The 27593-nt window shown below is 42.8% G+C and overlaps 1 protein-coding gene across 7 annotated transcripts in view; it reads right to left on the reverse strand.

Annotated features, from left to right (window-relative positions):
- Positions 1-2: 2 nt before the first annotated feature.
- LOC135507897 (nesprin-1-like) overlaps positions 3-27593 on the reverse strand; it is a 148473-nt gene continuing 120882 nt past the window's right edge. For 3 of the 7 annotated variants that reach the window (XM_064927660.1, XM_064927658.1, XM_064927664.1), the window contains 20 exons: positions 26715-26870; positions 25818-25976; positions 25441-25607; positions 23485-23647; positions 22903-23090; positions 20259-20409; positions 19810-19992; positions 19468-19605; positions 18831-19022; positions 18251-18602; positions 17982-18050; positions 16985-17127; positions 12403-12529; positions 7070-7281; positions 6535-6735; positions 5027-5155; positions 4509-4721; positions 4124-4219; positions 3020-3090; positions 3-1316 (listed from right to left, as the gene is read on the reverse strand). In XM_064927660.1, the coding sequence (XP_064783732.1) occupies positions 1076-1316; positions 3020-3090; positions 4124-4219; positions 4509-4721; positions 5027-5155; positions 6535-6735; positions 7070-7281; positions 12403-12529; positions 16985-17127; positions 17982-18050; positions 18251-18602; positions 18831-19022; positions 19468-19605; positions 19810-19992; positions 20259-20409; positions 22903-23090; positions 23485-23647; positions 25441-25607; positions 25818-25976; positions 26715-26870 (3351 nt within the window). In that variant the 3' untranslated portion in view covers positions 3-1075. Of the gene's footprint in view, positions 1317-3019; positions 3091-4123; positions 4220-4508; positions 4722-5026; positions 5156-6534; positions 6736-7069; positions 7282-12402; positions 12530-16984; positions 17128-17981; positions 18051-18250; positions 18603-18830; positions 19023-19467; positions 19606-19809; positions 19993-20258; positions 20410-22902; positions 23091-23484; positions 23648-25440; positions 25608-25817; positions 25977-26135; positions 26234-26714; positions 26871-27593 lie in introns of those variants that run through there. The other 4 variants (XM_064927663.1, XM_064927662.1, XM_064927659.1 and 1 more) reach the window with 4 other exon arrangements.

A 27593-nucleotide genomic window follows, 5' to 3' on the forward strand; every position in this document is an offset into this window, starting at 1 on the left:
AATCAAAATGAGAATTTGGCATTCAATATTTGTGATTTAGGCTCAGATATACATTATAGATATACATTTATATTATGTACAGAACATGTTAAGTAATTCTGGACTGTTATACATGTAATACTGAACGCACAGAGCCATAGAAAATATACAGTTGTTTTATAATTCGTTATAGTTTTGATTAATAGTAAGTAGATAATTTCCATATTTTCAATTAGAAAAATAACAACAAAATGTGTTCAGTACATTATTTCCATACAGTTCATATTTTTAAAGGTTTCTTATACAGTCAAACAGTCTAGAGCAAACAACTCTCATTATTTCATTTGTTTTACATACACACTCAAAACACAATTCAGATTAAATAGATTCTTACACACACAGTATAGTTCATATTTAAAAAATCAACTATTCAACACATATCAAGTAAAAGCATAAGTAAAATCAAAGATTATAACTGCATGCCAAAATACATGTAAAAAATAAATGCAATGAAAGTCATCTTAAAATGTTATCTTACAAATTCTCAATTGTTACAACAGGCAAATTCACAGGTTACATGTTCTGTATTGAACTAGGTGTCAAATGGCAGCTGTGTTTCAACCCAACAGTTCCAGCATCCAGTTGATATCCACTGACGGCAGTCAGAAACATTTTTGGTTCTTACATGTGCTGCTCCAAAAAAATGCTTTCCCCGTCTATACATGACAGAAAACTAAAAGATGACATGAGTGATTCTATCAGCTACAAAAGATAAGTTAAGACAGCTGCTGTACTCCATCCACACAAAGAAGACACGTTCAAAGATCAGTTTAAGATTTGGGTTCCTATGTTTCTTGCTTATGGGGGCACAAGGAGCCGAATGACGGCATTGCTTATCTGTCTATTCTTCATGGAAGCTGCAAGGTAGTGGAGCATTGAAACAGTTCCAATACAATTAAAAACCCCAGACTGTGATGATGTTCAAAAACCCCAACTGTCCTCCTCAGGTTTGTCTCCATGCCAGGGCCAGGCTGGAATATACCGGAAGTAATCTCGCTCGGCACCCAGAACCAAATGTTTGGTCTGTCATGATAGACTATACAGGAGGGGGCCCGTTGGTGTATTTGAGCATGGGGTAGAAGGAACGGGCAAAGTTATTGGACTGGCTGCAGCTGAAGTCCCCCTCATACATTGGCACCAGGCAGGCCATGCCCACCAGCAGCAGGAGGAGGAGCAACTGGAGGGGCACCGCCACGCACAGGACACGGTACAGGAATGACGATGGTATCACCTCAGCCTCAGAAGGGGAGGAAGCGGACCCAGCGACGTTGGGAGACCTGATTAAACACGATTCGGGGAGCACACAACAACACCAAGCCAAGTAGATTTAGGTTATGACACCTGTAGAGCTACGGATCTGCATCCATACCACACATCCATCCAAGTATACCTTATGTACTGTAGTTAGATTGATTAGAATCCAAAAATAAACTATTTAGTTATAAGATATAAACTATCCCAAATGATCTTGAGGAACTACGGTATGGCAGTTCTTGAACTACAATTACGATGATGAACTGTGTATCTCCACAAACATGATCAAATAACCAAACGATATCTGTGATCAATACACTGACTGAGTCATTTGAACATCACTTGACAAACATTTTCAAGGAACACAATCCTTTCCGGCCCATAAAATAAATATGTGGAGCTGACATTCCTTTTTAAAGGATGCGAGGTGTTAGGATGCGAGACAAAAAGTAGCAGTTGAACATTTAGATAGTCCTACAAGGGTCTCACTGATGAGTTTATATCCTGTTAAAAAAGTATGCCAAGACAGGAGCATAGCAGCATAGAGCAGTCTGTTTTAAAGGGGGTAGCTGTAGCTCTGCTCTTTTTTTTTAGCATTAGTCAGCAGGCGAAGCATCGTAATACAGCCTCATCTGACTGTGAAAAACATTGGCTGCTGTCAAACTGAGAGGAACCATAATCAGTCAACGCAGGAAGTAAACTGAAAACTGAAAAGCAATGAGGACCTCTTGAATTTTCTGAACGGAACACTAAATCGCTACTAAATACGTTAAATAACCTGTTTGGACAATGCACAAGGGATGCAAAAGTAACAAAACAACAGCCGAGAAGAGTTACAGTACAGTGACTTTGCGGCAATGTGATACCTGATGTTGATCTGTTTTACATAGCTCTGAGGTCTATTTTATAACTGTGAAATTAGCTTACTCTAAAATGATTACTAACAATATGTGCGTAGATAACACTGATGTCTGTTTTACCCTCAGGTTTGACCGTCTAGACTCTAGACTGTGACCAAAATGCCCTCCCTCTAACACTTCACAAATGGAGACCTGAGAGGCGAGACCCACAGATGGCAGATTGAGGGCACTGAGGGGGAGATGGTGGATTAGTTATGTGAAATAGAAGAGATGTCACACAGAAGAGAAAGAAAGAGAAAGGAATAGAGAGATAGACTTGCTGCCATCACATTGTTCATTGCAGACACTTGCTGGCTTGGCAATTCAAAAGAAAAACTGTGTGTGCCCATCAGCAGGAGAAAAGGAGCGTTAAGGGCCCTGTATTAGAGAAACAGTTTACAGTATGTTAAGCACTCAAGGTGCATTCTTGGTAGCGCAGTTAATCAAGCAGCCGAGGACATTGGCGGCGAAGAGGCTTGCAAGTCTCATTATATTTTGCGGAACTGTAGTGTAAATGATTTGTGGGATATAACCACCACCTACTGTAAACCCCTAGCCTCTACATAGTATCTAGAATGGTAGAAGATGATGGAATTCATTTAATCATTAACCTTTAATGAACCTTTGGTAGTAAGTAAAAAAAGAAAACAGCACTCAGGGTTTTTTTTTATCCCTGTATTGTTAATTTTTGTTGTTGTTGCACTGTAGCGTTGCCCTGTACCGTATGTGTGCAGTGCAGCACAACGGACTGCGGTTTCAGAACAGGTGTAACATGTTCCATGAGTTCCATTATCTTCTGGGTGTTCTAGAAACCAGGAGAAAGGTACCTGTGTGGTCTGTGTGGACTGCTCACAGAGGGTCCAGAGATCTGCTGGGACAGACTACATTTGCCCCGTTGCTGTTTGCAATGAACAGGGGGGTAAAAGAAAGAAAGTATGTTTCAGTCCAGGCAAATCAAGAACAAAGCTACTGATGAAAAGGAACTACCCAAAATGAAAGATTAGAAAGGCAGCAACGAAATCAGATGTGTGAAGGAAGGTGACAACAAGAGAGATAATTCAATGGAAAACAAGGAAACTGGCTTTTTTTCAAAGTGCACAGCTACTTTGAACCGCTACAGCTGAATGGCCATGCTGTTATTTTGAACAACGTGATTTCATAAGCTGCTGAAGCACAACTTGTACTATATCCTATATTATAGGATGAATGACTTGTTATGTGGGAGACACAAGATATACATGTACTGTATCTTAAAATCATTGAGATCAATCATCGGGATTGACTTTAAAAAAACAGGTCATTACTTCAGAGAAAAACAAAAAGAAATTGGAGAATTGGATTGATAAAAACCAAGCAGGATTAAATGTTCTACTTTCTGTTTTCAGCAGTATCAAAGAGCCAGTATTCCTTGAGTACTACACTACAGGGACCTACAACTAAAGAACACTAAATAATAGAAGAACAAAACAAGAAAGAGTCAGTCCGGTAGAAGTAGAAGTTTAGGGGGCAGAATTTGGGACGTAAAAACATGTTGACTTCAAATGTTCAAATTTGGGTAGAAATTGAAGTCATGTCAATCAAGAAGAAAAGGGGGAAAGAAAAAAGAATGAAAAAAAGAGAGGGAATAGCCATGTCTCCAAAACTCTGATGGGTTTGGCTCGGGGAAAAGAAGACATGCAAGGTGTAAAGGTGTGGAAACAGGATCAGAGTGTGGTGGGAAAAGTATATCAGTCGGTGTACAGATCAGAGGTGAGAAGGAGAGGTGCTGGGATGGTGGGAGGGAGTGACTCTGCATGGGCTTAAACTGGAGAAAACTGGTCCTTGCATTCGGGGGCACAAGTGATGCACTGTCTGGGCCTTTCGGGGGGAGTACCAAACACTTTCCTTCTGGTAGAGCACCATGTTGCGCAAGGGGGACTACTATACGTTACCGATCGACGGCGACTTGGCGTGCTCCTGCCCGACACCGGGCTGATGGAACCAGAGGTGGTGTCCAGCTCATCAGCCGACGACCATGAAGACAGATCCTGAGAGGAGAGAGAGAGAGAGAGATAGGACCGAAGGAAGAGAGAGAGTAAGGGGACGGAGAGACAGAAAGGCAGAGAGAGAGACACACACACACACACACACACACACACACACACACACACACAGGGAGGGAGGGAGGGACCGAGCATGAGAAATTGTGTTAGATACAGTAAAGAAAGGCTCCAAATTTTTCTCCTGTACTATTTATTATTGTGTAATTTGTGTACTGCATGGAGGTGCATTCAATTGCTCTATTTAATTGTGCAGTACAAGTGCTGCTGCTCTGACCTGTTGGCTACTAGTGATGTTCAGAATCTTCTCCAGCTCTCTGAGGTCTCTGGTCACCTCCTTGAAGAGCAGTTTGAGGCGGTTCCCGATGACGTGCACCTTCTCTTTGGCCTCCAGACAGTCGCAGCCCTCGCTGTTGACCAGCAGCTGCAGGGACATGTCCTGCAGGGACGACACTTTCCTCTGGGAGTCCAGCAACTCACCACGGATTTGCTGTAAGAAGGAGAGGAGTGGAGATAAAATGGTGGCTCAGGCTCACTATCATAGTGCAAGGAGTCAGTGATTCACAGAATATGGTTTTTGCATGTTTAACATTGACTACATTGCAGTCCGACTGAGCAGAATCTTTGATCGATAAATGACCTTGCATTCCAAACAACTAATCATAAAGGAATCAATATTAGAGATTCTGCATCAAACGGATCCCTAAAAAACACAGTTTAACTAGCCTCTCGTCACAAACAAGATTTGGTTCTGAGTTTCAGGATTACACATCAACATAAGGCTTCTCTACCGACCATGAGTGTTTTGTGGTGATCGTGGAGGGTGTCGCTGTCCCGGATGGGGTCAATGGGAACGATCTCGTTCCTCCTGCGGTCAATGTTCTCCAGCCACAGTAGCAGGCCGTGACTCATCTCATGGAAGTCCTACAGGAGACGAGATGTGAACACAAATGCAAAGACGATGGGAGTATTCAGCACTCCACGCCACCTTCTATCAAAAGTCATGGCTTCTACCAAAAGTAACATATTTCACATGTCTAACTAATGATAAACCTTGATTTTGATGTCCAGGACACCGAGACTGTCTCAGTTGTCAAACATGCAAACAATATCTGTCCAGTTTTGGATCTTTGATTAAGTCAACAGTAGCCTGGTCTACTTCTTAATCTTCACAATGGAAATGCTACCAAAAATAATTTACTGAAATTTGTTACAAATGACGTGAGTCACCCACGATTCACCAAACAACATTTTTTAAAAGAGGGAGCAAAGTACTTGGAGCATATGTTTTCATTTCAGTCTCCTCCATCTCCACTAACTGAAGTTAATTACTAGGATTTTTTTATATGAGCAATTTTAAATTAACAGCTGTACAGAAAGCCAGAGGAGGGATTTCTTGATGCAATTAAAGCCTTTAAAATCAGGGAAAACTCAAGCACTGGATGGCAAAGCAGTTGAGGTATATTAGACTTTTTTTTTATGTACTCAGATGACTGCATTTAGCATGTTTTAACCACTCCAGATACTCAACAACAAGAGACAGAATCATTAGATCACTTGTATTGGTACTGCCCATATGTAGCTTGTTTTTGGTTGGGGGTTCAGGGATGGCTGAAGAATAACAACATTTACCTGGTGCTTAACTCTGCAAATAGCAAATAGTTAATAGTTAATCGATCCATAATATAATACTCTTAGCAAAACATTTGTATCTTTAATTTACAATCTGTAGAAACTATGAGAATAGAAAGGTTGGGGACTTTTGTGAAACATCACAGCACAGTTGAAAAATACATGGCTAATAGAAAGAAAAAAATGTATGGTATTCAGAGATAGATGGGAGGGGTTAAGGGGAGCTGAAGGGTGGGACATACAAAATAAACACAAATACATTTTAAAAGACGAACGTAAAATATACTGTGTCCGTAAAATGTATATAGTATATATAAGCTGGAAGTAGAAACCTAAGTGTTGTTATCCATTAGTTTACTCCAAATAAGGGAGGGATGATAGGGTTAAGTGAAAATAATAAAGAAGGAAAATATATACATATTATATATATTTCCCCAAAAATACTGTATATGGGGGACTACAAATTATGCAGACAATTACATTGATAGAAGCCACTATCTACATGCAATATAAAAGCTGATCTACCCCCTAAAAGCAAAACAAACCAAAAGAACTGTAGCCTGGTCCTTGATCTGTTTGTGCTATCTTGCCAACTCCTCAACGGCCATTTGAGTTGGCAAGGCAGCACAGATCTGGGACCAAGCTAGGTGGATAGACAGCTGGACACCTACGTGACACTGCATGAGGGCATTCTGTAGTGCTGCCCTCCACTCCCCCAGAGAGGTGCCAAGTCTGTCCCAGCGGTTGTTCATCTCTTTCAACCTGGCCTGCAGGTCCTGGCATTCCACTGTGACAGACTGGACAAAATCTGCACTGCACAGGTTAATGGATAGCACAATGGCCTTACGCTTGTCAACAGCCTTCTGCAGCTCCTGTAGAAAGACATTATGGAAAGAGATGATTGGAGATGGTGTATAATATCAGCATAGAGTCTTTAAAAAAAAGTAACTTATGAGAATTAGGGTTGCAAAATTTCAGAAACTTTTCCTAAGAGCCCAGGTTTTTAAGAAATCCCATTTGGAGGATTCCCGATAACTAAGAGGGAATAAGCAAGGAGGGAATCCTCCAACTGGGAACCATTCAACCGGGATTTCTGAAAAACCTGGGAACTTTGGGAAAGCCTTGCGAACCTTGCAAGCTTTCTAATCTTAGTGAGGATGCTAAACACCCATTTCAGGACTCAGAGAGCAAAAAGCCAAAGATCACCTTGAGTTTCTTGATGCGCATCTCCATGGTCTGGATGTCGGTGCTGAGGTCCAGGCTCCGCTGCTGCTCTAGCTCCGCCGCAGTCTGCTCCAGCCACACCCACACGGCATTGAGGTCAGAGTTGAACTGCTGCCACTGCTGAAGGTTCTGCTTCAGACGCATCTCTTTACTGAGGGCCTGGGCCTGCAGCAACTCCCAACGTTCTATCACACCTAAACCACAGGGGTGGAAGAAAGGGGTATTATAATATATAAACGGCGTTATATAATATAGCTATACTATATTTATCCATCTCTTTACTGAGGGCCTGGGATGGGGCAGCAACTCCCAGTGTTACACTGCAGCGGGAAGGAAGGAGTATTTTAATATTTATTTGGTAATGGGATATATACGTATTTATTTATTATATCTATGCCTTTCTATCTCTTTACTCAGGGCCTGAGACTGCAGTAACTATTCTACAGTACAGTACAGTATAGGAGGAAGGAAAGAAAGGCTATGAAATTATTAATTTGGTAACGGGATATATGTGTAGTTTATCTATTATTTATGTCTATGGCTAGTTATATATTCAGGCATTTGAGGTTCGATAGAACTTACAGCTCAGTACAGCCCAAAGAAATGTGTATTCTTCTGCCCCAAAGGAAGAATCTGCCTTAAAACGTCTGACTTTGTAGTTCTTTACCTACTTCTCTCATTGAGCCTACTGGCGCATAAGGCAAAGACAAGGCAGCAAACACACAACCACCACACAATGCTGTGTCATCGTTGACTACAAGTTCTGGGCATCAACGTACCATTGCTACTTTACATCTAAAGACCTCTCCATTACTGACTATGTTAAGCCTGATTTACAGTGCCTTCACAAAGTATTGATACTCCTTGACTTATTCCACATTTTGTTGTGTTAAAGCATGAATTCAAAATGGATTTAAAAAAAAAAGAATCTCACCCATCTACACACAACACCCCACAATCACAAAGTGAAAACATGTTTTTAGAAATGTTTGCACAATTACTAAAAATTAATGATTATCTTCTTTCTGGGTAAGTCTCTAAGAGCTTAATACACCTGGATTGTGCATTTGCCCATTATTATTTTCAAAATTCAGTAACTTGGCTACTCAGGAACATTAACGGTATTCTTGGTAAGCAACACCAGTGTATATTTGGCCTTTTTTTGTATTTTAGGCTATTGTCCTGCTGAAAGGTCAATTCATCTCCCAGTGGTTGGTGGAAAGCAGAGGAGCAGGTTTTTCTATAGGATTTTGCCTGTGCTTAGCGAAATTCCGTTTATTTTTTATCCTGAAAAACTGCCTAGTCCTTAACGATTACAAGCATACCCATAACATGATGCAGCCACCACTATGCTTGAAATAAGGAGAGTGGTACTCAGTGATGTGTTGTATTTAGGACAAAAAGTGAATTGCTTTACCACATTTTTTGCAGTATTACTTTAGTGCCTTCATGCAAATCAGATGCATGTTTTGGAATATTTTTATTCTGTACAGGTTTACTTCTTTTCGCCCTGTTAATTAGGTTAGTATTGTGGAGTACCTACAATGTTGTTGATCCATCCTCAGTTTTCTCTTATCACAGCCATTAAAATCACCATTGGTCTGGTGAAATCACTGAGCGGTTTCCTTCCTCTCTAGCAACTGAGTTCAGAAGGACAAATGTATCTTTGTAGTGACTGGGTAAAATGATACACCATCCAAAGTGTAATTAATAACTTTTTTTTTACCCATCTACCAATAAGTGCCCTTCATTGTGAGGCATTGTAAAAACCACCCTGGTCTTTGTGGTTTAATCTGTGTTTGAAACTCACTGCTCAAATAAGGAACCTTACAGATAATTATATGTGTGGGGTACACAGACGAGGTAGTCATTCAAAAAGCATGTTAAACACTATTATTGCACACAGAGTGAGTCCATGCAACTTATTTTGTAACTTGTTAAGCAAATTTGTACTCCTGAACTTATTTAGGCGTGCCATAACAAAGGGGTTGAATACTTTGACTCAAGACATTTCAGCTTTGAATATTTAAGGAATGGTTGTACACCCCTTGCTATATTGTGGATAAAGAGTTACCTGTCTAACAGAACATAGAGGGTGTTCTTTAATGGAAGCCTCTCCAACATAATCCAGGTAGAATCATGAATTCCCCAGGGCAGCTGTCTAGGCCCCTTACTTTTTCAATATTTACTAATGACATGCTAATGACATTTGAGTAAAGCCAGTGTGTCCTGTCTCAGCCTCCAGTATTTATGCTGCAGTAGTTTATGTGTCGGGGGGCTAGGGTCAGTTTGTTATATCTGGAGTACTTCTCCTGTCCTATTTGGTGTCCTGTGTGAATGTAAGTGTGCTCTCTCTAATTCTCTCTTTCTTTCTCTCACTCGGAGAACATGAGCCCTAAGACCATGCCTCAGGACTACCTGACATGATGACTCCTTGCTGTCCCCAGTCCACCTGGCCGTGCTGCTGCTCCAGTTTCAACTGTTCTGCCTTATTATTATTGGACCATGCTGGTCATTTATGAACATTTGAACATCTTGGCCATGTTCTGTTATAATCTCCACCCGGCACAGCCAGAAGAGGACTGGCCACCCCACATAGCCTGGTTCATCTCTAGGTTTCTTCCTAGGTTTTGGCCTTTCTAGGGAGTTTTTCCTAGCCACCGTGCTTCTACACCTGCATTGCTTGCTGTTTGGGGTTTTAGGCTGGGTTTCTGTACAGCACTTTGAGATATCAGCTGATGTACGAAGGGCTATATAAATAAATTTGATTTGATTTGGTCTATGTATGCATATGACTCAACACTACACAACGTCAGCTACTACAGCAAGTGAAATCATTTCAACACTTAACAAAGAGATGCAGTTAGTTTCAGAATAGGTGGCAAGGAATAAGTTAGTCCTAAATATTTCAAAAACAAAAGCATTCTATTTGGGACAAATAATTCACTAAACCCTAAACCTCAACTAAATCTTGTCATAAATCATGTGGAAATTGAGCAAGTTGAGGTGACTAAACTGCTTGGAGTAACCCTGATTTGTAAACTGTGATGGTCAAAACATGTTGATACAACAGTAGCTAATATGGGGAGAAGTCCGTCCATAATAAAGCACTGTTCAGCTTTCTTAAAAACACTATCAACAAGGCACGTCCTACATGCCCTAGTTTTGTAGCACCTGGACGACTGTTCAGTCGTGTGGTCAGGTGCCACAAAGAGGGACCTCGGAAAATTACAATTGCTCAGAACAGGGCAGCACGATTGGCCCTTAAAATGTGTACACAGAGAGCTAACATTAACAATATGCATGTAAATGGAGGAGAGATTGACTTCATCCCTACTTGTTTTTATAAGAAGTGTTGACATGATGAATGCACTGAGGTGTCTGTTTAAACTACCAGCACACAGCTTGGACACCCATGCAAACCCCACAAGACTGGCAAAGCACAAACAATACTTATAAATATATAAACAGTATAATTATAGAGACAAACTTAAAATACCAACATGTGAAACATACTGTACTTTATTAATGTTTCAATGGAACCCACCAAAATCATTTATTGATTTAATTAAAAATCTATGTCCTCCAAATCAAGGTTTCACAATTAATGGCACCCTTAAATATTATTGTAAATAAATAACATCTACCAAAATTAAACCAGGAATTACATTCCACTTATTTAAGTTTATCTAAGTGTTAAGGAACTATATCGAGCCATTACATCACTTCCTTTTTCACTAGGGTATAAAAATGAGGTAACACACATGCAATATCCCTTTGTCATCCAACACCATGGAGAAAAGAAAAGAACTGGCAGTTCAAAAGAGACAGATGGTCGTAGATCTTCATAAATCTGGTAATGGCTACAAGAAGATCCACAAACGATTGAATATACCACTGCGCACTGTCAGGGTAATTATTAAAACGTTCTAAAGATATGGAACAGTTGAAAACCTCACGGGTAGAGGACGGAAATGCATTTTGCCCCCCAGGATAGGGAGGAGGATCGTGAGAGAAGCAATAAAATCCCCAAGAATCACTGAAAGAATTGCAGGCCTTGGTAGCGTCTTGGGGTCACCAGGTTTTAAAAAAAGTACCATCAGATGCCACCTTCACAACAGCAGGCTCTTTGGAAGGGTTGCCAGAAGAAAGCCCTTAATTACAACAAGACACAGACGCAAACCCTTGGAGTTTGCCAAATGTAATTTAAATTATGATTGGAAGAAGGTGCTCTGGTCAGATGAGACAAAAATTGAAAGTTGGTCAGATACAGCATCGGCATGTTTGGCAATGAAACAGAGAAGCATACGAGGAGAGGCACCTCATACCCACGGTGAAATATGGTGGTGGGTCAGTGATGTTTTGGGGCTGTTTTAATTCCAGAGGTCCAGAGGCACTAGTTAAGATTGATGGCATAATGAATTCCACCAGGTATCAGGCAAGTCCCTGCCGGAAGGCTGGGACTTGGCCGTAGGTGGACTTTCCAACAAAGACAATGACCCAAAACAGACCTCAAGATCCACACAGAAATGGTTCTGTGACAACAAAATCAATGTTCTGCCATGGCCATCTCAGTCGCCGGACCTCAATCCAATCGAAAACCTGTGGGCTGAGTTGAAGAGGGCAGTTGATAAGTGCATACCCAAGAATGTGAAGGGTCTTGAAAGGATCTACATAGAGAAATGGTCCAAAATCCCTCCAAATGTGTTCCTTAACCTTGTGAAACATTACAGGAAAAAACTCCATGCTGTTATCCTTGCCAGAGGTGGTGGCACTAAGTACTAAATGAGGAGTGCCAATAATTATGAAACCTTGATTTTGTTGAAATGTATTTTGTATTAAATAATTGTATGATTGTGGTGGGTTCCATTGAAACATTAATAAAGTACAGTATTTCTCACATGTTGGTATTTTGAGTTTCTCTATAATTATATTGTTTATATTTTTTAAAGTATTGTTTGTGCATTGCCAGTCAGGCGGGCCAGTAATTTTGGAGCCACTGTATGTGGTAGTAGAGTAGAGGCCTGGGGAAGCACACTTGGTGTGTTGTGAAAAGTGTTAGGAAATGTAATGTCATGTAATTTAACATTGTATATAACTGCCTTATTGTTGCTGGGGTCCTTAAAAAATACAAATACAAACATTTATTTGTAAAAATATTGAAAAACATAATTCCACTTCGACATTATAGGGTACATTTAATCAATTTTAAATGCAGGCTGTAACACAACAAAATGAGGAAAAAGTCAAGGGGTGTGAAAACTTTGAAGGCACGGTATACAGTACAGTATCAACATCTGAAAGCCAAACGTTACCTGTTGTTTGTGAATCACCACCAATGGGGTCAGCGAGTCCTGAGGCCTTGTCCTCCTCCCCCTTCAGCTCGTAGCCCACCCTCTTCACCGTGTCTATACTACCACGACACTCGCCCAATAGACGCATCTACACAACACGACAGGACAAGCAGCGGATGGAAAGCATGTCACTGAGATGTTCACATCATGTAATCCCGCTGAGTAGATACTTATTTTACAAACCACACGATTTGTGTAGATAAAGACACAATGTTTCCCAAAGACCTTGCATTGAGACATATAGTACCAGTCAAAATTTTGGACACACAAACTCATTCAAGGGTTTTTCTTTATTTTAACTATGTTCTACATTGTAGAATAATAGTGAAGACTTCAAAACTATGACATACCACATATGGAATCATGTAGTAACCAAACAAGTGTTAAACAAATAAAAATATAATTGATATTTTGGATTATTCAAAGTAGCCACCCTTTTCCTTGATGACAGCTTTGCACACTCTTGGCATTCTCTCAACCAGCTTGAAGATTTCCCACATATGATGAGCACTTGTTGACTGCTTTTCCTTCACTCTGCAGTCCAACTCATCCCAAACCATCTCAATTGGGTTGCGGTCGGGTGATTATGGAGGCCAGCTCATCTGATGCAGCACTCCATCACTCTCCTTCTTGGTCAAATAGCCCTTACACAGCCTGGAGGTGTGTTGGGTCAATGTCCTGTTGAAAAAGAAATGATAGTCCCACTGATCGCAAACCAGATGGGATGGCGTATCGCTGCAGAATGCTGTGGTAGCCATGCTGGTTAAGTGTGCCTTGAATTCTAAATAAATCACTACAGTGTCATCAGCAAAGCACCCCCACATCATCACACCTCCTCCATTCTTCACGGTGGGAACTACACATGCGGTTGGAACACAAAATCTCAAGTTTGGACTCATCAGACCAAAGGACAGATTTCCACAGGTCTAATGTCCATTCCTCGTGTTTCTTGGCCCAAGCAAGTCTTTTCTTCTTATGTGTGTCCTTTAGTAATCTCATCAAAAAAAGAAATGTCCTCTCACTGTCAACTGCGTTTATTTTCAGCAAACTTAACATGTGTAAATATTTGTATGAACATAACAAGATTCCACAACTGAGACATAAACTGAACAAATTCCACAGACATGTGACTAACAGAAATGTAATAATGTGTCCCTGAACAAAGGGGGAAGGGGGCAAAATCAAAAGTAACAATCAGTGCATTAAGTACTGCAGTGCATCTCCTCCCTATGGACTGCACCAGATTTGCCAGTTCTTGCTGTGTGATGTTACCCCACTCTTCCACCAAGGCACCTGCAAGTTCCCGGACATTACTGGGGGGAATGGCCCTCACCCTCACCCTCCGATCCAACAGGTCTCAGACGTGCTCAATGGGATTGAGATCCGGGCTCTTTGCTGGCCATGGCAGAACACTGACATTTCTGTCTTGCAGGAAATCATGCACAGAACGAGCAGTATGGCTGGTGGCATTGTCATGCTGGAGGGTCATGTCAGGATGAGCCTGCAGGAAGGGCCAAACGCACAGCGTTGAGATTGCATGCAATGACAACAAGCTCAGTCCGATGATGCTGTGACACACCGCCCCAGACCATGAGGGACCGTCCACCTCCAAATCGATCCAGCTCCAGAGTACAGGCCTCGGTGTAACACTCATATATTCGACAATAAACGCGAATCCGACCATGACCCCTGGTGAGACAAAACTGAAACTCGTCAGTGAAAAACACATTTTGCCAGTCCTGTCTGGTCTAGCGACAGTGGGTTTGAGCCCATAGGCGACGTTGTTGTCGGTGATGTCTGGTGAGGACCTGCCTTACAACAGGACTACAAGCCCTCAGTCCAGCCTCTCTCAGCCTATTGCAGATAGTCTGAGCACCGATGGAGGTATTGTGCGTTCCTGGTGTAACTCGGGCAGTTGTTGCCATCCTGTACATGTCCCGCAGGTGTGATGTTCGGATATACCGATCCTGTGCAGCTGTTGTTACACGTGGCCTGCCACTGCGAGGACGATCAGATGTCCGTCCTTTCTCCCTGTAGCGCTGTCTTAGGCGTCTCACTGAACGGACATTGCAATTTATTGCCCTGGCCACATCTGCAGTCCTCATTTTATTTTTTGATTTTTTATTTCACCTTTATTTAACCAGGTAGGCTAGTTGAGAACAAGTTCTCATTTGCAACTGCGACCTGGCCAAGATAAAGCATAGCAGTGTGAACAGACAACACAGAGTTACACATGGAGTAAACAATTAACAAGGCAATAACACAGTAGAAAAAAAAGAGTCTATATACATTGTGTGCAAAAGGCATGAGAAGGTAGGCGAATAATTACAATTTTGCAGATTAACACTGGAGTGATAAATGATCAGATGGTCATGTACAGGTAGAGATATTGGTGTGCAAAAAAGCAGAAAAGTAAATAAATATAAACAGTATGGGGATGAGGTAGGTAAAATTGGGTGGGCTATTTACCAGCGATCGGTTAGCTGCTCAGATAGCAGATTTTTTAAATTCGTTCCAGTCACAGGCAGCAGAGAACTGGAACGAAAGGCGGCCAAATGAGGTGTTGGCTTTAGGGATGATCAGTGAGATACACCTGCTGGAGCGTGTGCTACGGATGGGTGTTGCCATCGTGACCAGTGAACTGAGATAAGGCGGAGCTTTACCTAGCATGGACTTGTAGATGACCTGGAGCCAGTGGGTCTAGCGACGAATATGTAGCGAGGGCCAGCCGACTAGAGCATACAGGTCGCAGTGGTGGGTGGTATAAGGTGCTTTAGTAACAAAACGGATGGCACTGTGATAAACTGCATCCAGTTTGCTGAGTAGAGTGTTTGAAGCTATTTTGTAGATGACATCGCCGAAGTCGAGGATCGGTAGGATAGTCAGTTTTACTAGGGTAAGTTTGGCGGCGTGAGTGAAGGAGGCTTTGTTGCGGAATAGAAAGCCGACTCTAGATTCGATTTTAGATTGGAGATGTTTGATATGAGTCTGGAAGGAGACTTTACAGTGTAGCCAGACACCTAGGTACTTATAGATGTCCACATATTCTAGGTCGGAACCATCCAGGTTGGTGATGCTAGTCGGGCGTGCGGGTGCAGGCAGCGAACGGTTGAAAAGCATGCATTTGGTTTTACTAGCGTTTAAGAGCAGTTGGAGGCCACGGAAGGAGTGCTGTATGGCATTGAAGCTCGTTTGGAGGTTAGATAGCACAGTGTCCAAGAACGGGCCGGAAGTATACAGAATGGTGTCGTCTGCATAGAGGTGGATCAGGGAATCGCCCGCAGCAAGAGCAACATCATTGATATATACAGAGAAAAGAGTCGGCCCGAGAATTGAACCCTGTGGCACCCACATAGAGACTGCGAGAGGACCGGTCACAGCATGCCCTCCGATTTGACACACTGAACTCTGTCTGCAAAGTAGTTGGTGAACCAGGCAAGGCAGTCGTCAGAAAAACCGAGGCTACTGAGTCTGCCGATAAGAATATGGTGATTGACAGAGTCGAAAGCCTTGGCAAGGTCGATGAAGATGGCTGCACAGTACTGTCTTTTATCGATGGCGGTTATGATATCGTTTAGTACCTTGAGCGTGGCTGAGGTGCACCCGTGACCGGCTCGGAAACCAGATTGCACAGCGGAGTAGGTACGGTGGGATTCGAGATGGTCAGTAACCTGTTTGTTGACTTGGCTTTCGAAGACCTTAGATAGGCAGGGCAGGATGGATATAGGTCTGTAACAGTTTGGGTCCAGTGTGTCTCCCCCTTTGAAGAGGGGGATGACTGCGGCAGCTTTCCAATCCTTGGGGATCTCAGACGATATGAAAGAGAGGTTGAACAGGCTGGTAATAGGGGTTGCGACAATGGCGGCGGATAGTTTCAGAAATAGAGGGTCCAGATTGTCAAGCCCAGCTGATTTGTACGGGTCCAGGTTTTGCAGCTCTTTCAGAACATCTGCTAACATCTCATGCCTCCTTGCAGCATGCCTAAGGCATGTTCATGCAGATGAGCAGGGACCCTGGGCATCTTTCTTTTGGTGTTTTTCAGAATCAGTAGAAAAGCCTCTTTAGTGTCCTAATTTGACCATGAAGGCCAAATTCACGCAATCTCCTCTGAATAGTTGATGTTGAGATGTGTCTGTTACTTGAACTCTGTGAAGCATTTATTTGGGCTGCAACTTCTGAGGGTGGTAACTCTAATGAACGTATCCTCTGCTGCATTAGTAACTCTGGGTCTTCCTTTCCTGTGGCGGTCCTCATTATAGCCAGTTTCATCACAGCACTTGATGGTTTTTGCGACTGCACTTGAAGAAACTTTCAAAGTTCTTGACATTTTCCGTATTGACTGACCTTCATGTCTTAAAGTAATGATGGACTGTCGTTTCTCTTTGCTTATTTGAGCTGTTCTTGCCATAATATGGACTTGGTCTTTACCAAGTTGGGCTGTCTTCTGTTTAAATCGTAACTTCATGTTTACAAACCCTGAGAGCCAAATTGGCTGCAGAATACTTAGGTGTCTCGTCTAGTGAATGAGACCAGCAGTACTCACATATCCCATGTATGAAGCGTCCAGCTCGGGGCCAGTCGGGGTGCGGCTGCGGATTATGTTCTCTGTCTGTTGCAGGTGGAACCGGCTTGTGTCCAGAACCTTGTCCAACTGTAGGATGTGAGTCTCCAGGGTACCTCCCTCTCCTGAGGATGGGAAGATGAGATGGAATACAGTTAGATAAAGGCTTTGATTTTATGTTCAAGGGCCGGTTTCTTAGACCTAGATTAAGCCTACTCCTGTTGGATTTAAAAGCACGTTCAATGTAGATTATTCAGGAGTTTTTTATTTTTAAAATTTTATTTATCTAGGCAGGTCAGTTAAGAACAAATTCTTATTTACAATGACGGCCAAACCTGGACGACGCTGGGCCAACTGTGTGCTGACCTATGGGACTCCCAATCACGACCGGATGTGATACAGCCTGGATTCGTTTAAAGGAACATTCCACCAGAAAATCTAGTTTTCAAGATATGAAACTTTCAAAATACATTAAAATAATATGAAAGTTACATATCTTGAAATCTTGATTGCTGACAAGCAAAATATAGCTTTTGGGTGGAGTTTTCCTTTAATCTGTCTTAATCTGTGCCCAAAAACCGTCCCTAAATGTTTTCTTCAAACAGACATAGAAATCCATCCAAAACATTGTAAGATATCATTAATAGTGAGTGTTATCCATTCAGTGGTAAATTAGAAGACAAGGGACAAAGGACATTTGTAACACAAAAAACAACAACATCTCCCCAACAGTGCACAACAACATGCACCTTTTGAAACACACAGGATGCCAACCACAAATTAGCTTGAGGTTAGCTACAGTAGCCTATGTGCTGCAAAATGTAATATAAAAAAATACAAATCGTTAGGAAGTGGTGCTGTTGGTTAACAGTAATTGCTGTTATGCTTCAGTGTGCGAGTAAGAAAACCAAACCAAACTACTAGCAGGCAGTAAGTAGGCTGTTAGTGTTATTTTTCCACACTACGGCATCTTGCCTACCATCCAAGGACCTCAGGGTTTGTTCAGTTAGTTTAACAAAGGCCTCAGGGCTCTCTGGGATCACTACATCTGGAAGAAACATACATACACACATTTCGTACAATTAACAAGGCTGAATATGAGTGCGCTTTAATAGCCACTGTACAATACTGTATCTCTCCACTGTGATGTCTCCACTCTCTCTGAGATCGAGGCTATCTTAAGTTGTGAGGGGTGTGTTATCTTTAGCATCTGACAGTACGGGTGTGAGGGGTGTAGACTAGACTGACCTGACAGAGCAGAGGCAGAAGTTGATCCCTGGTAGCTCCCCTCATCTCCGTGCTCCCCCTGCTCAGACGCCAGGCCCAGGGCCCTGCTGGCGCTCTCCAGCCCCCGGCTCAGGTCGTAATCGTGGTCCCACTCCAGGGGGATGGAGTCCACACTGGCTGGGGTGTCCCTGCCCGAGCGCTCAGCCCCAGTCCGCAGAGGGGCAGCCAGGGAAGCAGAGTGGCTTAGGGAGGGTAGAGGGGACATCAGGCAGTCTCCCAGACGCTCACTCCAGGGAATGCTGGACAGGTCCCCAGGTTCGTCTAGTTCAAACTCCCGGTCCGAGAATGACACGTCGTACTCGTCACCTGTTAGCTAGAGGAAGAGGAGTGGGAGGTACACTTATGAGACAGTCAACAAAGACAACGACAGGTTCCAGGAATCAAGACATGGCATCATTTGGTAAAATGGCCACAGGAGAGAATGTGCTCAACTCCATCCTTCTTTTTTTTTTTTTTTTTACTATGAAAGGGTGCTAGAAGCCAAGTCACCCAACATTAAAATCGAACCAAGGGGGCCAGTAGATGTCATCCCTAGGCTTACTGGTAGGCGTATGAGCTTCTTGTAGTAGCGCTCCACACGTCCGAACACCTCCTGGCAGTATCTCTGCAGCTCTTCCAGCTCCTCCTCTATAACAGCAGCATCCAGAGGCTCACTCTTCTCTAGCAGCACCTCACCCTGGTGGAAGATGTGCTCAATCTTCCCAGTGGTCAGAGAGATCTCCTGCTGGAACGCCTGGTAGAAAATCAATCAATCAATCAATCAATCAAATGTACTTCATTTTACATCAGAGGTTGTCAAAAAGTGGAAGAGAAGCAGAGACCAACCAGGTAAGGTTGAGTTCACAACCACCAGGTGTGAAACTTATTAGCAAAAATGATGACTTGTTCTCCCGTGTGGCGTAGCGGTCCAAGGCACTGATTCTCAGTGCTAGAGGCGTCACTACAGACCCTGGTTTGATTCCAGGCTGTATCACAACCGGCCGTGATTGTGAGTTCCATAGGGCGGTGTGAAATTGGCCCAGCGTCGTCCAGGTTAGGTTTTGGCCGGAGTAGGCCGTCATTGTAAATAAGAATTTGTTCTTAACAGACTTGCCTAGTTAAATAAAGTTTAATAAAAAAGTGACCAGTAGCATGTACCTGGGCAGCCCCAAGGTGTGAGGTATTGTGGGAATTCTTACCCTGAGCTGTTTGATCTTGGCCTGGATATCACACTCTGAGAAGTGCTCTATGTTGGTGAGCTGCAGGTCCATCTCCGTGAGCCACACCAGGATGCTGTCTCGGGCCGTCTCAAACTCCTCACGCTGACTGATAAAGTGCTGGAGAAATCATGAAGGGATGCTTTAGGATACACATTTCTCACAGATTTTTTTTCTTCTATCAATGAATTGTAATTTTGGGCAGACACTCCTCATGATTTCTTTCTGTGAGCACTTCGGATATTTAGGAGTGTAGAATTGGACTATATACAAGACTTTATGTTGTGTTACAGTTGTTCAACAAGGATGGACGCGACTCTGTACCTTGAGTCTGCGGAGGATGGAGGCCACCCTCTTCTGCAGGTTGTCCCAGCGCTGGTTCCCGTCGTGGGCCATCTCCCGGAGGCGACAGGAGGAGTCGGTGCGGTTCTCCCTGGCCAGACGGCGGTACTGCTTATTGATCAGCTCTAGCTGGGTCAGACTCTCATGGACCTGACGTTGGAATGCCTACAGGACATCATATAATTCAAATATATATATTAATCAACCCACACATTTAGTATTGATCAAGGAAATGTTGATTAATCATGCAGTTGACAATTTAGTTGATCAATTGATCATTTAGTATCAATCAGAGACAAGTTAGTCCATCCATGAGTTTTGTCTAGATATGTACTGTAGAGGTATCGTCTTCTGAATATGAGATACATGGGGAGAGAATATAGTGGTTTACAGCATATCAAATAAGGTGGTCTGTAATAGCTGTACTGTACCTCAAACTTCTTTAGTTCTTCCTTGGCCACAGTGTAGAGCACGCCTGAAGAGTTGGGCAGAGCAGCAGTCCTCTCTGAGGTCACAAGCCACTCCTCAAAACGTGCAAAGTCCTCTAAGAACTTCTGCCATAAACGCCATGTCTCTTCAATCCTTAGAAATGAAAACGATATGGACTACTTTAAGGTATGGTGACAGCCGACATCATAAGCGATCAAATAGACTAACCAACCCTAGAGTTACATCACCGCACTTTGCTTGATGATACTCTAAAAAATGGCACTACTGTAGAAACAACTGCGACAACTGTATCTAAAAGTAGTAGCCCCTTCATGCAGTCAAATTACCAAATCACCCTCTAGTGACCTCAGGGGTGGAATGTTATTCATATTTTTCATATTTTCATAATTAATAAACATATATATATATTTGTACATTTCTATGTGAAACAGTTTGAACATACCTACTCATTAAAGGATTTTTCTTTATTTGTACTATTTTCTACATTGTAGAATAATAGTGAAGACATCAGAACAATGAAATAACACATATGGAATCATGTAGTCCCCAAAAAAGTGTTAAACAAATCTAAATATATTTTAGAAATATATTTCATATCTTCAAAGTAGCCACCCTTTGCCTTGATTACAGCTTTGCTCACACTTGGCATTCTCCTCATGAGGTAGTGACCAGGAATGCATTTCAATTAACAGGTGTGCCTTGTTAAAAGTTAATTTGTGGAATTTCTTTCCTTCTTAATGCGTTTGAGCCAATCAGTTGTGTTGTGACAAGGTAGGGTTGGTATACAGAAGATAGCCCTATTTGGTAAAAGACCAAATCCATATTATGGCAAGAACAGCTCAAATAAGCAAAGAGAAACGACAGTCCATCATTACTTTAAGACATGAAGGTCAGTCAATACGGAAAATATCAAGAACTTTGAAAGTTTCTTCAAAGTGCAGTAGCAAAAACCATCAAACGCTATGATGAAACTGGCTCTCATGAAGACCGCCACAGGAAAGGAAGACCCAGAGTTACCTCTGCTGCAGAGGATAAGTTCATAAGAGTTACCAGACTCAGAAACTGAGTTCAAGTAACACACATCTCAACATCAACTGTTCAGAGGAGACTGCGTGAATCAGGCCTTCATGGTCAAATTGCTGTAAAGAAACCACTACTAAAGGACACCTATAAGAAGAAGAGACTTGCTTGGGCCAACAAACACGAGCAATGGACATTAGACCGGTGGAAATCTGTCCTTTGTTCTGATGAGTCCAAATTTGAGATTTTTGATTTCAACCGCCGTGCCTTTGTGAGACGCAGAGTAGGTGAAAGGATGATTTCCGCATGTGTGGTTCACACAGTGAAGCATGGGAGGAGGAGGTGTGATGGTGTGGGGGTGCTTTGCTGGGGACAATGTCTGTGATTTATTTAGAATTCAAGGCACACTTAATCAGCATTGCTACAACAGCATTCTGCAGCGACACGCCATCCCATCTGGTTTGCGCTTCGTGGGACTATAATTTGTTTTTCAACAGGACAATGACACAACACACACCCTGGCTGTGTAAGGGCTATTTGACCAAGGAGAGTGATGGAATGCTGCATCAGATGTCCTGGCCTCCACAATCACCCGACAGCAACCCATTTCAGAGGGTTTGTGATGAGTTGGACCGCAGAGTGAAGGAGAAGCAGCCAACAAGTGCTGATCATATGTGGGAACTCATTCAAGACTGTTGGAAAAGCATTCCAGGTGAAGCTGGTTGAGAGAATGCCAACAGTGTGCAAAGCTGTCATCAAGGCAAAGGGTGGCTACTTTGAAGAATCTCCAATATAAAATATATTTTGATTTGTTTAACACTTTTTTGGTTACTACATGATTCCATATGTGTTATTTCATAGTTTTGAAGTCTTCACAATTATTCTACAATGTTGAACATAGTTGAAATAAAGAAAAACCTTGAATGAGTAGGTTTGACTGGTACTGTATATAAAGTGTAATATTGGGATACAAACTCAAAACTCCATATCTGACATGATATTTGTGTCTTTTTTTGTGTGTGTGTTTTATTTTTTACTTTCACTTGTACCCCTTTTTCTGCCCAATTGGTAGTCTTGTTCCATCGCTGCAACTCCCCTACGGACTCGGGAGAGGCGAAGGTCGAGAGCCATGCATCTTCCGAAACACGACCCTGCCAAGCCGCACTGCTTCTTGACACACTGCTCGCTTAACCTGGAAGCCAGCTGCACCAATGTGTCAGACGAAACACTGTCCAACTTGCAACCGAAGTCAGCTTGCAGGCACCCGGCCTGCCACAAGGATGGGACAAGGAAATCCCGGCCGGCTAAATGTCCCCTAACCTGGACAATGCTGGGCCAATTGTGCGCCGCCTCATGGGTCTCCCGGTCACGTCCGGCTGTGACACAGCCTGGGATCGAACCTGGGCCTGTAGTGATGCTTGTCACTACAGGCCCAGTGACACTTGGAAGGCCCTGTGTATTATTCTTTTAAGCCCATAACCATGTGTGTGAGGTGTATACTTTTGTTTCAAAGTAGATTTGTTTAAGACTACCAAGAAAACACACTGTGTGACCCCGATTTAGCCCACTACAGTAAAAGGTTAAGTTAAACTGTGTAGGTCTTACTTGAGCCTTCTCTCCATGGACAAGGCACAGATGCTCCTCCATCGGCGGTCCAGGCTGCGAGTGGCCTGCTGGATAGATTCACACTCTGTGTCCGTGGCACAAGCGTCACAGTCGTGCAACAGCACCTCACACAGGTTCAACACAGACGCCACACCTGTACTGTGCTTCTCTATGTCACGCTGAAGCTCCTGGATAGATGGAGAGAAAGATGGAAGGATGTTATGGTACGCTATGTTAGAGAAAGAGGGTGGGATCTTTTCAGAACCAAGAAACCTGCTAAGATTTTTCAATAAGCCCTTCTCTATTGTATTGTCTGTAAGCATGTCTGCTAGGAACTAAAAAGGATCTATAAAATATCAACATAAGCAACCATCATTGACTATGTACAGTATCTGTATTAATAGCTATACCAAGGGGTGTAAACTACAGTTTTCATTTCAAAGTACTCACAGCCCACTGATGCGGTAGCCTGGTGGTGCCAGATTTGTTAATGCCATCTTGCCAACTGCTATGACAACGACTACAGGAGTCTACAAGACAGCACAAACAGATCTGGGACCACCAAGCTGACGGGATATTTACCTGCTGCAGGTCCAGCTTCCTCTGTATCTCCTGGGAATCACAGGTGTCATAGACGATGGGTCTGGATAGCTCAGTCTCTATGTGGGCCAGCCAGGACCGCAGACTACTCATGTTCTTATCCAGCTGCTGCACTGCCACCAGAGTCTCCCTCAGCTTCTTCACTCTATAGCAACCGGATACATGATGCTTGTTTTAGGAGAAAACATACATAACACAGCAGATTCCTAGTAAAGAAGCAACTAAAAACAATTAACACAGTCATTAAACCACTTCTTTCCACTCATTGTTTTTATTTTATTCAAGCTATATTTTACTAGGAAGTCCCAATGTGGTGAAATTGTGCTAAGTACAGTACTGTACACTGGGCCAGCCAGAGAGTTTCTGAAAGTCAAGAAGGCTGCATCAAAGCAAATATTAACGCCAATGGCGTGTGTAATCAAATGTGTGTATATTCCTAACCCACAGCAGTATAGCATATCCATGTACTTCCTATCCCACACACCCGGCCATAGTATATACAGTGCATTCGGAAAGTATTCAGACCACTTCCCTTTTTTACACATTTTATTTTATTCTATTCTAAAATTGATTAAAAATAACATTTTCCTCATCAATCTTACACACAATACCACATAACCACAAAGCGAAAACAGAAATACCTTATTTACTATGAGCTATTTGCTATGAGACTCGAAACTGAGCTCAGGTGCATCCTGTTTCCTTTGATCAACCTTGAGATGTTTCTACAACTTGATTGAAGTCCACCTGTGGTAAATTCAATTGATTAAACATGATTTGGAAAGACTGTCTATATAAGGCCCCAAAGTTGACAGTGCATGTCAGAGCATAAACCAAACCATGAGGTCGAAGGATTTGTCCGTAGAGCTCCGAGACAGGATTGTGTCGAGGCACAGAACTGGAGAAGAATACCAAAAAATGTCTGCAGCATTCAAGGTCCCCAAGAACACAGTGGCCACCATCATTCTTAAATGGAAGAAGTTTGGAACCACCAAGACTCTTTCTAGAGCTGGCCAAACTGAGCAATCAGGGGAGAAGGGCCTTGGTCAGGGAGGTGACCATGAACCCAATGGTGACTCTGACAGGGCTCCAGAGTTTCTCTGTGGAGATGGGAGAACCTTCCAGAAGGACAACCATCTCTGTAACACTCCCCCAATCAGGCCTGTACGGTAGAGTGGCCAGACAGAAGCCACTCTCAGACCATGAGAAACAAGATTCTCTGGCTTGATGAAACCAAGATTGAACTCTTTGGCCTAAATGCCAAGCGTCACGTCTGGAGGAAACCAGACACCATCCCTAGGGTGAAGCATAGTGGTGGCAGCTTCATGCTGTGGGGATGTTTTTCAGCAGCAGGGCCTGGGAGACTAGTCAGGATAGAGGGAAAGATGAATGGAGAAAAGATCCTTGAAAACCTGCTCCAGAGCGCTCAGGACTTCAGACTAGTGCAAAGGTTCAACTTCCAACAGGACAACAACCCTAAGCACACAGCCAAGACAATGCAGGAGTGGCTTTAGGACAAGTCCCTGAATGTCTTTGAGTGGCCCAGCCAGAGCCTGGACTTAAACCCGATCAAACATCTCTGGAGAGACTTGAAAATAGCTGGGGCAGCGACGCTCCCCATCCAACCTGACAGAGCTTGAGGATCTGCAGAGAAGAATGGGAGAAACTACCCAAATACAGGCGTGCCAAGCTTATAGCGTCATACCCAAGAAGACTCAAGGCTGTAATCACTGCCAATGGTGCTTCAACAATGTTCTAAGTAAAGGGTCTGAATACTTAAGTGAATGTAATATCAGTTGTTTTATTTTTAAGAAATTTGCTAACATTTCTAATAAACTGTTTTTGCTTTGTCATTAATCCATTTTAGAATACGGCTGTAACGTAACAAAATGTGGAAAAAGTCAAGTGGTCTGAATACTTTCCGAATGCACTCCTTACCTGGCTCCGATGAGGTCCAGCAGGTGTTGCCAGCGCTCGTCCACCTTGCTGAGTTTGTGTTCTATCTCAGAGGCCTTGGTCTCGTGGCTGGCCCTGGCCAGGCGCTCACCCATCTTGTGCAGCTGCAGCTTGTTCTCCTTAGCCACCGCTATCTCCTCCTGGTAGTCCTGGGAGAGGGATTAAAAACCGTCATCAGACCATGTAAAAGGTGGAATAGTGTAACAGTTTGGACTGAAACATTTTTCAAAGAGGAATCAACATCTACAAGCATTTCTCATTGAAGCAATTCAGAGTAGAGAAGACCATTTCAATGGGATATTTGTCTAATTAATCAAACTCGAATGAAAAGACAAGGTCTGGTATCGGTTGGTGTTTACCTTGCGTAGCTTCTCGATCATCTCCTCGATGCTGATGTCTCCATTCTGGGACACCTTGCTCTCCATGTCGGTAAGCCAGTCACACAGCTCCTTGTTCTTCTCGTTAAACACGGCCCACTCATTCAGCTTCTCACTCACCTGCTTCTGCCGAAGGGATAGCTATGGAGAGAGAGAGAGAGAGAGAGAGAGAGAGAGACAGCTAGACAGATACACAGGTGTTGTAAACACATATACTCATTTGAAATTAATTCCCCATGGTAAGGATAATAGCTAGTTGCACAGAGAAATGAACATTTTTATATAAAAAAAGAAACATACACAACAAGCAGTACTAGGCAATATGCATAGATTTAGCAGAACATTAATGAAGAGGTAGCAGTGATGTAGAGGTGTTACCTAATGTAATGCATCTAACGCTAGCACTGTGTGACTTCCTGTCACTATGTGGTCTATATTCACATACAACACCGGATGTAGTTTGAAGGGGAAACATCCTGTACTGTTTTGCATTAAAGTTCTCTCTATCTCAAGTCTACTTATACTAAACACTACGCTTCCAGCTTTATGAAATCACCAGAGATATGTTTCACGAAGGCGATAAAGAATACTGCAGAACCACTATTTAGTCATATTGACCATAGTCTGCTGCAGATCTTTCGGCAAGAGTCGGCAATCAGTGCAAGATTCAACCCTGTTCCCATAACTATGCGTACGTAGTGCGGCCATGGCCTATCGTGGAGCTTCAGCACCACCATTTGGCACATGTCATTACAACTTAAAATGACAGCTCTCGTCTCTCTTGCTGGACTGATGACACACCTATTGAGTCAGACACACAGAGGTCGTGGGAAGAGACTGCTTCTCCTCACAGCAACATATTCAACAGCCATACGGTACCTGGTGACAGATCTCCTCCCACTGGCGGTGCAGAAGCTCTATACGTTCCTGTAGAACAGACAGGTCCTCAGCACTGATGTAGCTCGACAGGGACTCCCTCAGCACCGTCAGGTGGGCTAGGTCTTCTGTCCAGCCGTCAAACGTGTTCTCCAAGTCCTGGTCACAGGAGAGAGAACGTTATCATCTGGTTTAAGCAGACAAGCCCACCTACAGATCATTTCTCTGGACATTATGTGAGCCTGCCTGTATTCAGTGTTGTACATAGCATAATAATTGTAAGGTCGTTCCACGAAAAGAGTGCCTTTGATATTTTAAGTAGACATTTTGCACCAATATTGCATTTTATACGCCTGTTGTAAAAAATGAAGTGCCCTTTAATATAGACCACATGGAGACTTAAAATAAATCAGATTTTTTAATATGAATAAAGACTTGCTTATTCAGCATTTTGACATTTGGTGTTTGGTATTTTATTAGGATCCCCATTTAGCTGTTGCAAAAGCAGCAGCTACTCTTCCTGGGGTCCACACAAAACATAATACAGAATGACAATACAGAACATCATTAGACAAGAACAGCTCAAGGACAGAGCTACATACATTAAAAAAAGGCACATGTAGCCTACATATCAATGCATACACACACTATCTAGTTCAAATAGGGGAGAGGGTTTGTGCCGCGAGGTGTTGTTTTATCTGTTTTTTTAAACCAGGTTTGCTGTTTATTTGAGCAATATGAGATGGAAGGAAGTTCCAAGTTCCATCTTTATAATAGTGTAAAGTGGCATGTGAAAGTATTCACCCCCCTTGGCATTTTTCCTATTTTGTTGCCTTACAACCTGGAATTAAAATGGATTTTGGGGGAGTTTGTATCACTTGA

The sequence above is a fragment of the Oncorhynchus masou genome, chromosome 21 (assembly GCF_036934945.1).
Source record: "Oncorhynchus masou masou isolate Uvic2021 chromosome 21, UVic_Omas_1.1, whole genome shotgun sequence".
Taxonomy (NCBI): domain Eukaryota; kingdom Metazoa; phylum Chordata; class Actinopteri; order Salmoniformes; family Salmonidae; genus Oncorhynchus; species Oncorhynchus masou.